At 48.1% G+C, this 12,414-nt stretch overlaps 1 protein-coding gene across 1 annotated transcript in view; it reads right to left on the bottom strand.

Moving 5' to 3' along the window:
• The window catches only part of Ano10 (anoctamin 10), a 110,912-nt gene that overhangs the window by 79,281 nt on the left and 19,217 nt on the right, over window positions 1-12,414 (bottom strand). The window contains exons 6-9 of the mRNA XM_085689087.2: window positions 8,832-9,401; window positions 6,952-7,007; window positions 6,336-6,410; window positions 4,124-4,306 (exon numbers count right to left, since the gene is read on the bottom strand). Of these exons, the coding sequence (XP_085545213.2) occupies window positions 4,124-4,306; window positions 6,336-6,410; window positions 6,952-7,007; window positions 8,832-9,401 (884 nt within the window). The remainder of the gene's footprint in view (window positions 1-4,123; window positions 4,307-6,335; window positions 6,411-6,951; window positions 7,008-8,831; window positions 9,402-12,414) is intronic.

The raw sequence follows: 12,414 nt of genomic DNA, 5'->3' as shown, positions 1-12,414 counted from the left end.
TTGCACTGTTATCAGTCACAAGTGGCAAAGGGGCTTGAGCTCTTCCAAAGCCTTATCCCAAAGGGAAGTCACTACTTTACCTGGCTGGGGTACTCTGAAACACCCCACACAAAACGGTTGCCTTTTATGGACTTCCAGAATTCCTTACAGGGCTAAAACCTCCTCCTGGGTCTTTGTTAAATGTTCTTACATCATGTCTGTCAGCGACAACGGGTGGACAGGGAGCTCAAGGCAGAATTGAGCAGCAAGATGACCACAGGCTACCGGAAAGCTGCAGTATTCCCAGGAGTCTACACCGTCATAGGCACCAGGAGTGAGGAAAAACCTAAAGGGCCCGGTGACCTCACCTTTATTGACCTTTGCAAGAGGGAAGTAAAGGCAGAGGCAGAGCTGCCAACGTGCTGACTGAGCACCAATGGCCCCAACCCAAAATAAAGACAACACACCTCAGAGGAGAATCAACCACTGCAAGACATCGTGTGGGGTGTGTGTGTGTGTGTGTGTGTGTGTGTGCGCGCGCGCGCGTGTGTGTGTTCACATCTGGAATCGTGTTGTTATGGCTATAACAGTCAAATCTTCATACAGATGTTCGATTTCCCTCAAAAGAGCTAATTAGGTGGTCTCTGGTATACTAGGGTCCCCTGCTCAGGGAACTCCCTCCCCATAACACAGGGGCTGGGTGGACCCAGGCACGTGAGAGTCTGCTGCAGCGAGCTATTCCTCACATCCCAAAGGCTAGATGGGGGGGCCCCTTCCAGCTCTTCCTGCCTCACGAGGTTACTCTAGGTGGTCACACACTCACCACCAGTATGTTTACACTGGAGAGACTGAGTCAACAGGCTTAGTTAGCACCAGGTGAAACCCAAGAGCAAGAAAAGAAAATGCAATCTTAGCAAAGCAAATACAAGCCCAAGATATCCTTGACCCTATGAGCTGAAAGCCAGCAAAGACCACCTGATGGCAGTCCTGTGAGTCTCTGTAGCAAACCTGAGGAACAGAGTGGTTATGTATGGCATGTCAGTCAAAGTCATAATCTCACATACCTAATGCATTAAGTATCTGATAACAAAGTTCAGGTTCCAGGGGACCACACCACCTGCTCCTCCTGGAACATCACAGAGTATATTTACCCAGAGTCGAGCTGAATGCCAAGGAAAGCAGGTACTGGATGGAAACAGTAGCCAGAGAAGAGACTGTGGGACTCAGAAACTGCTCGTGATGAGAAACTATACGTAGTGGCTGCTAACTGCCAAGGAACTAGGCTTCCACGGCAAATGAAACAGGGTGCAGTCGCTACTACAGAGAAGAGATTAGTAGCTTATGGTCTCAACACTAAATAAAATCTTAGCATGTTCCCACAGAACGTAGCAACGTGACAGAACAACTGAGGAAGACAGCAACCACAACAGAAAGAAATCTCGATAAAGATCAGTATCAGTCATGATTTAAAACCCCACAAAATAAACCGTTTTAAAATAAGAAAAAAAAAACTGTCCCCAAACCAGAAAACAAACATAACAGCCAGCAGTGAGAAGATGGGGTCACAGAGAAGGCGAGACAAAGAAATGGACATGGAGTCGGCTGCTGGGTGGAGACAAAACCTAGCACTGCCCACACACTGTCAGCAACTGTCAGAGCTGGGCCTGAAGGAGAGGCCAGTTTCAGAGCACGGGCCCACAGGACAAGCCAGCTCAGCCCCGGCCAAACATAGGCACATCAGAAAATCACACTGGGTAAAGTCACAAAGGCCAGGGCACGAGTGAGACCAGGGGAGAGATTCCCTGCCTGCCATTCTCCAGAGCTCTGGTCCCAACTCCTAGGTGTTACTGCAGATGCTGCAAGATCCTTACAAGAGTCTTATCTGCTGATGTTCATCACACTAGAAATTAAGACAGAAAATGTCTCACTGACTCACTGAAGTGATGGCACAGTAACATAAACAGATACCTTTAAAAACAACCACATTTTCCAAATCAGAAAATGTTTATAAGCAAGAGAGACATCCAGGCACATTCCTGGCGTGCCTCTTCGCTGCTCACTGAGTGAGGATGACCCTGGCTGGGTGGCAGCTGCTGGCTAGGGCACTGCAGATGGAAACGCCTCCTCTCACAGATACGTGGACATGACACAGCGGGTACAAGAGAGGGACGGTGGTGGACAGGGAAGCTCTGAGCAGCTGCACAGTTACGGCCTGAGCAGGTTGGGGTCAGAACACCCAGAGGCTGACCTTCCTGAGGAGACAGAGGCTTTATTTTCCTCACTTTCTCTGTCCGTCATTTCTCAGGTGAAAGTCGTGTTTCACAATAATTTTGCAATCTGACAAACTGACTTCTTCCAAAATTCGTCCACGTTTTCAGACAGCAGAGAATGCAGTTCCAAGACCACGGACTTCAGTAGGGAGCAAAGGTGCCTAGAAAGGGCAGGGCTCCAGAGACCATACAGAGAATGTGACTGCCGGGCTCTTCCTTCCCAATGCCTGCAGACATTCAGAACCTGCCCCGTGTCACCTCCGCAGAGACAGTGCAGAGAAATGAGATTGTTGCACAAATAATAAAACCCAGAGACAGATATTAAAGTTCAACCTGAAGATCAGAAAAGCAAAGCAGCAAACCACTAGAGAGTCCTTTTACCCCTCCCAGATCTTCAGACCGAAAGGGCGAGATCCTGTCTCCACAAATCCTCAGACTCCATAGTCCACTGAGTTTCTGTCTTTTCTGTTTATATATTCCTCTCTCCACCTACCATATCACTCCTGTCTTCACCTCCCTAGCACTGGGATTAGAGACTTAAAGGCATGTGACTCCCAAACACTGAGATCAAAGGTGTGAACCACCACCACCCGGATCTGTTTCTGGATTGATCTAGTATAGCCCAGGGAAACCTTGAACTCAGAGATCTGTTGCCTCTGTCTCCAGAGTTCTGGGATTAGAGGTAGGCACCACCGCTGCCTGGCCTGTGTGACTGACTACTGTGACTGCTTTGCCCTCTGATCTTCAGGCAAGCTTTATTTATTAAAACACAAATAATATACCACTACAATAGATGAGGAGAAAGTGGCTGGACTGGGTAGACAACTCAAGGGGTGTTCTGTTAGCACAGCGCTCACCCCCAGTCCCCACACCCATGAGAAAAACGCACTTACTAGGCTCTCGCTTCATTCTCAGAGCTCAGGCTCGGCACCACGGCACCACGGCACCACGGCACCGACTCTGGGCCAGGGAAAGAGAGCTACCAATAACAACTGCACCACCTGCTGCTCAGAACGACTCTAGAGCTGGCGCTGTCACACACAAGAGAGGACTGTGCTGCCCCTGCCATGCTTCATAAAGGAAGACAATGTGGAGCACTGGAGAGACCAGAGCTAAGATTCTGGCAGTGTCCCTCAGGGGGACATTCTCAGATGAGTAAGAACTGATGGGGGAGGAAGGGAGGGAAGGAGGGACACACACACACACACACACACACACAGAGAGAGAGAGAGAGAGAGAGAGAGAGAGAGAGTTCTGTACAGTACACAGCGAGCATAGGAAAAGCAGCAGAGAGACTCAGGAGGTAAGTCTGACTTGGAGCTCAGCAGCAGCTAAGAGTGAAGGAAGAGTTAGGTTTTTGTTACCTCTAGTAATCCATGTGTATTTCCTCAAAATAACTGAGAAGTCTTCTAGTCAAAAGAAATGTCCTGGGGCAGACAGATGTCTCAGCAGCAGGGGAGAGCACAGGCTTTATGAACCACTCAATCCCCAAACTCATTCCACCCAGAAGGTGGGACGTCATGACACACATCTCTAACTCCAGCATTTGCACCCTGAGACCAGGGCAGAGACAGGAGACTCTCCTGGGGTCTGCAGGGCAATGGGTACGACACACTCTGCCTCAGGGACCATCTCCCCTGTGTACTGTCATGCTGGAGCACACATCTGGACACCTATCTCCGTGAAACAGTCAAATAATCCTCCACCCTCACCTTCTGCTGTTAAGGAGTCATGACAGAGGCATCTTAATTCATAGTTCTCTCCTTCTAACTTCCAAGTGGTTCGTGCTGAGGGGACCCGCTGCACAACGCTTCTAGCGCACACAGCACACACCATGAACTTGTGTGACCCTTACACACACTCACTAAACTCACCAGATAAGTTCCCATTTCCTTCTCCAGAAGGACTTGCTCGTACAAGGTTGTATCAACATCCACCTTTAAAGCCCGCATCTTCTTCTTCACCGCTGCGCAATGCTTCCGTTGAAGCCAGTAAGGAAGAAGAGATTCCACAGCTTGGTTCAGGATCTGGGAGGTGATCAGGAGTGTGGCCAAGCTCTGAGGAGAAGCATAAGCATCACGTTTAGCGAGATCAAAACAAAACCACAACACACACGGTCCTTCAGCGCTCAAAATGGAATCGTACGATGTCATAAACACAAACACTAGAAAGCTGGGTGTGAGCGCAATGTTCTAATTCAAGAATAATATCAGAAGAAATTAGCCGGGCTGGATGTGGTGGGCCAGCACTCTGGAGACAGAAGGAGGTTTGATCTACATAGTGAGTTTCAGACCACCCAGGACTCTACATGGTGAGACCTTGTCTTTAAAGATGATAGACAGACAGATGGACTAACAGACAGACAGAGCAAGTCCGTCCAGCGTCCGTCAGAGAGGAAGTTAACCTGACACTGTGACTGTGATCTCATCATCCTACTATATTGTATACTGTACTGACTCTGTTATATATTTTATAGCATGTTACTATAAAACAGCACTGCCAGGCTGGGGCAGGAGACTCACTGTGACTAAAACATTTTACAGCCTGGAACTGTGGAGACGACTCCATCAGTAAAGTGTCGTTCACTATGCGAGCACTGAGTTCCTTTACAGCACCCATGGAAAGAGACGGCATGGTGGTTAGTGCCTGCATCTCAGTGCCAGGGAGGCAGACACTGGGCAGCTGGTCCTGCTGAACTGGCAAAGCCCCAGGTTAGTGAAAGACCCCTGTCTCAAAAACTAAAGTGGAGAGCAACCAAGAAAGACAGCCAACGTCACATGCATGCACACATGTGAGAAATCAATACTCTGAAGGACTGGAGAGATATCTCAATGGTTAAGACCACTGGCTATTCTTCCAGAGGATGAAGGATTGATTTCCAGCACCCGCATGTCAGCTCAAAAATCTCTAACTCCAGCTCCATGAAATCTGATGTCCTCTTCTCCCGCATGTTGGTATCAGGTACTTGATGCATAGTCATGCATGTGGGCAGAACACCCATCACATAAAAAAACTTTTAAGAGAAAAGTAATTATTTTTGAATTCAATTTATTGGCCACTGGTTTTATATGATCCTGAAACTATGGTACTACAAATGCAGGCAGGACTTTCTCAAGCATTTCAGACATGAACTTGCTAGTCTCTCAAGTGTAACATGTTATCAATGTAAAATGAAATTTGCAAGACCTATTAAAGGTTATCCTATAACCACCCGCACCACTTGTAAACAGAAACTGTTCTTTTGTTTCCCGGCTTCTCAGACCCGAATAATCACAGAGAAACTATATTAATTACAACACTGTTTGGCTTTTTAGCTAAGGCTTATTATTAACTAACTCTTATAACTTAAATTAACCCATAATTCTTATCTATGATTAGCCATGTGACTTGGTACCTTTTCTCAGTGCAGCATTCTCATCTTACTTCCTCTGTGTCTGGGTGGCAACTACAGACTGTGCCTTTCCTCTTCCCAGAATTCTCCTAGTCTGGTTGCCCCGCCTATACTTCCTGCCTGGCTGCTGGCCAATCAGCATTTTATTAAAAAACATGAGTGACAAATTTTCATAGTGTACTGCAGTCACTGATGGACGCTCACAGACTACAGGCACCTGTGCCATCAGAACTGCCACGGGAGAGCAGGGTCAACTTTGCCCCCTTGCATGACTCATTTTGCAAGAGAATTAGAGTTAACTAACTTCTCCGTTGAGCATGACACATTATTCAGGTGCAAATGCTTATTATTTAAAGAGGGAAAAGAAATAGACAAAGTAAAGGCATAAAGCACACTCATTTCTTTTTTTAAATTTATTTATTTCCTATGCATTGGTGTTTTTGCCCGTGTGTGTGTGTGTGTGTGTGTGTGTGTGTGTGTGTGTGTGTGTGTGTGAGGGTATCGGATCCCCTAGACCTGGAGTCACAGACAGCTGTGAGCTGCCATGTGGGTGCTGGGAACTGAACCCTGGTCCTCTGGAAGAGCAGTCAGTGCTCTTAACTGCTAAGCCCTCTCTCCAGCCCCAAGTGCAGTCATTTCTAAGGCCGGAAATCCTCTGTGGGACCCTCCCCTCGGCATTCTGTTAGCACACTCACCTGGCGCAGAAGCTTCATGTCCTTCAGGACAAAGGCGATGTAGAAGAGCGAGGCGAAACAATTCAGAAAGTTGAACTGCCAGAGAAGACGACAATGTTAGCAGCCTGCACATTTAAAACTGAGGGACCACTGCTGCAGACCATGGCTTGGAACTGCTTCCCTTTCCCCTGAGGCCTGAACTCAACTATCAACTCTGGAAGTGAGAGCAGAGGCAAAACACGGGGAGCTCCGGCAGAGGCCAAGAGGAGGAGGAGGAATCCCAGAATCCCACACGTCTTACAGTCCCCATCCAGAAGGAGATGCAGCCCTGCATCCCATCCCACATCAGAACAGCCAGGCTCCCCACTGCTACTAGCAAAGCCCATCTGTACCAAGACTCCACATGTACATGCACTCCACATGTCAGCAGCACATGCAGGGGAAGGGGTCTCCTTTTCCTCCCATGGAGATGCTGGCGCCCAGGCAACCACAGCAGGAAGACCCCACTACAGTGAGCAGCCCAGACCTAGAAGCTGCTCTGTGCCGACAGACAGACTCAAAGCCTCACCCCACACCAGGAGGCAGCAGAGTGGCACTGGCCGAGAGGTGCTGCCACAGCATGGAAGATGTCACTTACCACCAACACTTTCAGGACAAGATGATTCTGGTAGGCAGACTCCAATCTGTGATTCTCTACAATATCAAGGGGGAGAGGAGACATCTCTCAGACAAGAGGCAATGCCGGTGTGCTGTCACGGGATAAATCAGTGGGACTGTGCTCGGCAGATGATGGAGGAGGGTTATCTGTCTATTGTGTTATTTGCATTGGTCAATAAAGAGACTGCCTTGGCCCTTTGATAGGACAGAAAATTAGGTAGGCGGAGTAAACAGAATAGAATGCTGGGAAGAGGGCAATGAGCCAGATGCCATGGAGCCAGCCACCAGGTCAGACATGCTGAATCTTTTCCGGTAAGCCACCACCTCGTGGTGCTACAGATTATTAGAAATGGGTTAATATCAAGATATGAGAGTTAGTCAGTAACTAACTCTCTAGAGATAATGGGCCAGGCAGTGCTTAAATGAATACAATTTGTGTGTTGTTATTTCTGGGACTAAGCTAGCCGTGCGGGAGCTGGGCAGGATGATAAGCAGGCCTGCCCGCAGCCCCTCACTACAGGCAGAGGCACCCAGCACCAGAGCTGAAGTCTCTGGACATCTCAGCTGTCAGACACAGCCATCCCTTGCTACCAACAACGCCAACAAGACAGCACTCTCCTCCACTGCAATAGAATTGTGGTTGGGAACAATTTTTTTTCTAAATATGGAAAAAAGAAATCTGGAAAGTGTTGGCAAATGAGCCTGCACCCCGCCAACCCAAAGAAGAGGCTGTGCCCTCTAACAGTAAAATGGTTAAGGGGAAAGCAACACAGATTCTGCACAGGGCCCTCATGTAGATATGGGGACACAGTGCAGTGACCCCAAGACAACAGGAGCAAGAGCAAAGAGCATCATGAGGCTCCTGCAGTGAGGACTGGTCTGCACCGGTGCATGCTACCTCCTGCTCTACTGTAAGGACTGGCCGCTGCCTGTGTGGCTGCGGAGATCAGAACATACGGCCCAGTACAAAGAAAGCCCCCAGCAAACTGGCTGCTGCTACCACAGAACAGATAAAAACTACAATGCTAGGTCCATGAAGTAAAGGCCCAGGCTTCTCCCCATAGGATAACACGACGTATTTGTTTGAATGGATAAATACTGAACGGCCTATGAACTCCACTTTTAAACTCTACTCAGGTTGTCTCCACAGATGCAGGCATGAGCAACCATCCTTGGGTCATCCTCAACAAGGGAGGACACAAGCCTCGGTTCCTCTGTAGACTTTCTATGTATTTTACTCCCAGCATGGAACACATTGCTACTGTCCTCAACTACCCTGACTGTACTTCTATATTGTGGGTGTCTTGGTAAGCATCACTACCTCTAGTCACAGAAGAGTCTGCTAGCGCATGGTGCCCCAAAAAGTGAAAACAAGAATCTGGAGTAGTGCTTGGTGGGGCAGCCAGAACCTAGAGTGTAACGCTGGGTAAGTGAGCACTATGGCAGACACAATAAGGAGGTCAGTGAAGGTCAGAGCTGGCGAGCTGCATCTCAGGCCTTAGTAGCAAGCCAGAGGACTGCCATCTACTCTGCAGGACAGTAGCCATGTGAGCCCAAGAATTTAACTAACAATAATTTTTTTTAATTTTGTGTGCTGTGTGTGAGCGTTGAATATGTGTGTGTATGTGTGCATACAAGTGTAGGTACACAGGTTCCACTGTGTGTGTGCACATGTGTATGATGTGCATAGGTGTGTGTGTGTAGGTCAGAGGTGGTTCTCTCCTTCAACTATGTGAGTCTCAGAGACAAAACTCAGGTCCTCAGACTTGAGGGCGGGTGCCTTTGCCAGCCTTGAGCCATCTCTCTCTGACCCTTGAACCTCAACCTTCTTACAGGCAAATGAGACGTGTGGAGGCTTACCCCAAGACGTTAGAAACTCGGCAGCATATCGGTAGAGGCGGTTCATGATCTCAATCACAATGGCATACACAATACTGGGCACGTACAGCAGGAGGCTGGTCCACACAGACTCATTGTCCTCGTGGAGACTCAAGACCCAGTCCTCCATGGCGAAGTAGATCATCATGACGTAGAGGGAGAAGTAGAGGCAGAGACACACAAACGGCAGGGAGACCAGGTAGATGCGCAGCTGTCTCTTGTAGCTGGAGTAGAGGGGTTCTTCCCTGCCCGTGACAGAATTGATGCCCAGGACCCCATGAAACCCAGGCCGGGGCTCCTCAAACTGCCTCTTCATGACCAGTGTGCCCCAGCGGTAGGTCATGTTGGCACAGCCACGCTTCCACACCTCCAGGATCACCGTGGACCAGATGAGGTTGAACGAGGCGAAGATGACGTACTTGTCGTAGTCTTCCCACACAAACAGGTAGTAGGGCAGTCCAATGACGGCCATGGGGATTAAGGCAAAGGTGAAATACTCCAAAAACCCAAAGTACAGAGCGATCGTCTCCCCAAAGTAGCTGCGAATGCTGTCTGCAGGGAAAGAAGAAAGAAATGAGGCATGGGCTACCGAAAACCGCCATTTAACCACGGCATACGTAGGTGCACTTTTCGGTGGTTGGGGATCTTTAACACCTCCATTTCCATTCTGTGTGGGGTACCAGCTCTATCCTGCACACAGCACAAAGACCCCACCTGTCAGGATGACAAGCCTTGCATTCCCCCAGCTCACATGAAGGGGCGAGGTCGATTGGTAATTAATGATCCGCCAGACTAGCTTAATACAAAAGATACAGCTTTAATAAGCAGAAGGAAGACTTACACCAAGATACCAACGGTCCATCCGGAACATAGGAGCCAAGCGAGAGAGCAAGGGGAAGCGCACCTGCCAGGTTTATAGGTAAATTTTTGCCTTAGGGCAACACACCCCACGGACAGAATGTGATTGGCTGAACTCCCCTGTCACTCACAGTTCAGGCCTCAGCTGTGGACATGACTGCTCAGTTTCCCCCTTACTTTCCACTCATCTAACACACTTTACTGCCAAAGATAGATCATCTGAGGATCGGCTTACTCTCTCAGGTCCTAGGTTAAGTTCAGCCATGGACACTGAGCCCTGTGTGGCCGTCATGTATGCCCTGCTTTCTTCCCCATCCATGTCACTCCATGTAGCTGTCTGTAAAGATGATCCACATCCACACATCCTGATCTCCCACTAAAGTCAGATATCAGTGAGACGTGACAACTTCCCAGTGCATTCAACACAAATTGTTCGCAGACTTGAAACAAGACTCCACACATTCACTTCCAGCTCCAGCACAAGCAGCCTGCTGACAGGCTGGACTAAACACACTAACCAACCAAAAGGCCATTTATACGGTACCTCCGCTAGCCTTGGTCACACAGGGACTCCCTGGGCCTTAGAGCACCCAGGCTGGGACGAGAATGAGATGAGGGGACAGGAGGGACAGGGGACTAGTCAGAGTAACTGGTTCTTAATTATACATTAGACTTTATTTTAGTTTATGTGTGTGTGTGTGTGTGTGTGTACCTGAGTGTAGGCATGTTCACTACATGCTTACAGTACCCACATAAGTCAGAATAGGGTATCAGCAGATCTCCTGGAACTGGAGTTACAGGGTTGGAAATCACCATGTGGGTTCTGGGGGCCAAATCCAAGTCCTCTGTAAGAGCAGCTAGTATTCTTAACTGCTGAGCCATTTCTCCAGCACCACTAGTATTTAAAAATATTAGTATTTTTAAAAAAAACTTCTGGGTACGTGTATGTATCTGACAGTTGTGTGTGTGCCATGTGCATGCAGGTACCCACAGACACTGGCTCCATGGAGCTGGAGGTACGGGCAGTTGTGAGTTGCCCAACATGAGTGATGGGACTGAACTGGGTTCTGCAGGAGCAGCGAGCACCCTTAACCAGGGAGCCATCTCTGCACCCTTAATCCACTGTTTTATGAAGATACTGTGTTCAGATCTGCCTATGGAGACAGGTTGGCGTGAACGATTTCCTCCCACCCCCGGTTCTCCCAGCTGTTCTGGGAGGGAGGTAATAAGCAGAACTGTGGTGCAGGCATCTTAAATGTCATCAGGCTGCTGCATGTCCGCTCTGCATAAACACAAGGACTCATGTGTGTCCTGGTCTCCAAGCCAGTGGCTTTCCCCTTTGCCAGCTCTCTCAGCAGGCCCCGCCTTCCCAGGAGGTTTAGTATGCCCCATCTTCCCAGGATTCCCTTTCTAGGAACTAGTTAATAGAGTCAGTCACCTGTGGTCCCACAAGCAATATCGAAATGACGCCACTTAAATATTATTCAGTGAACAATTCCCTTACGTGCAACATAAAAATGAGTGCTGTGTACCTGGAATTATCAAAACAAAGCTTTTTCTTTCAGAGGCTACAAGAAAATCTTTAAAATATTAAGGAAAGAAATAAAACTTTAATGTGTGTGTGTGTGTGTGTGTGTGCGCGCGCGCGCGTGTGCGTTCCCTTCGAACAGGAAGAACAGACAGGAAGAGGGCGTCAGCTCTCCCAGAAGCTGGAGGTGCAGGTGGCTCTGAGTCACCCAACGTGTGCTGAGAACTGCACTCAAGTCCTCTGCAAGAGCAGGAAGGACTCTGAGCCCTGAGCCGACTCTTCCTCCAATCTTGCTTCTTGTTCAACACTGTAACAGTTGTTTATGGAAATGGAAATTAGAAGGAAAATATAGAAAGAAGGCTTTCCTTAAAATAAAAGGAAGAAAGAAATAAAGAAATGTCCTTTAAAGAAAAACTATGACAACAACACTTAGTCAAGTTCTAGTTTGAATATCATCCTTACGCTTAAAAACTGCAGGAAGGCTGGGGCCTGACTGAGTGGGAGAGCACTTGCCTTACATGCTCAAGGTTTAATCTCCAACACTGACAAAAAGATCTGATTAAGCATATAACCAACCAAAAATGTTTGGACATTAATATTGACGTAACTTTCCATAAAGTAGCATTCAATACATACCAGTGAAATTATTCTTATAAGTATTTTGAGAAAATAGATGGATCCCTCAGAAAAAAAATGTTTAGGCCACTAAGTCTGCCTCACCTCAAGCCTGGTTTGACCAGCATGAGGGGACAGATTTCAAACACAAAATGTTTACAGACAAGCTACACTTACAGGAGGACACGGATTCACCTGTGCTGGAGAGAAGGCGTAGCAGGTGGGAGCCCGACTCAAGCTCAAACCAAACCATCTCAGGAAGCTCATAACTGCGCTAAGATCCAATGCCCTCTTCTGGCCTTTGCAGGCACGTACACTGGCATCCACAACCCCCAACCCCACCGCCACACGTATTACACACATACATAAAACTAAAAACAGGTAAGATCCTTTTTAAACAGACATGTATTCACAAAGGCTGCTCTGGACTGCCTATTCTGTAGATGTAATTTAGCCAAAGCCTGAATGAGATTTTAAAAGGAACAAGGTCATCGAGCCATCCTCTTGCCCTTGCAAGAGCGAAGTACTGGCCATGAGAGCACTGAGTCACAGGACAGTGACTTC

This window comes from Myodes glareolus, chromosome 4, assembly GCF_982192425.1.
Source record: "Myodes glareolus chromosome 4, mMyoGla1.1, whole genome shotgun sequence".
NCBI classification, from domain to species: domain Eukaryota; kingdom Metazoa; phylum Chordata; class Mammalia; order Rodentia; family Cricetidae; genus Myodes; species Myodes glareolus.
The sequence above is the reverse complement of the archived record's forward strand: the minus strand, read 5'-3'. Positions and strand labels throughout refer to the sequence as shown.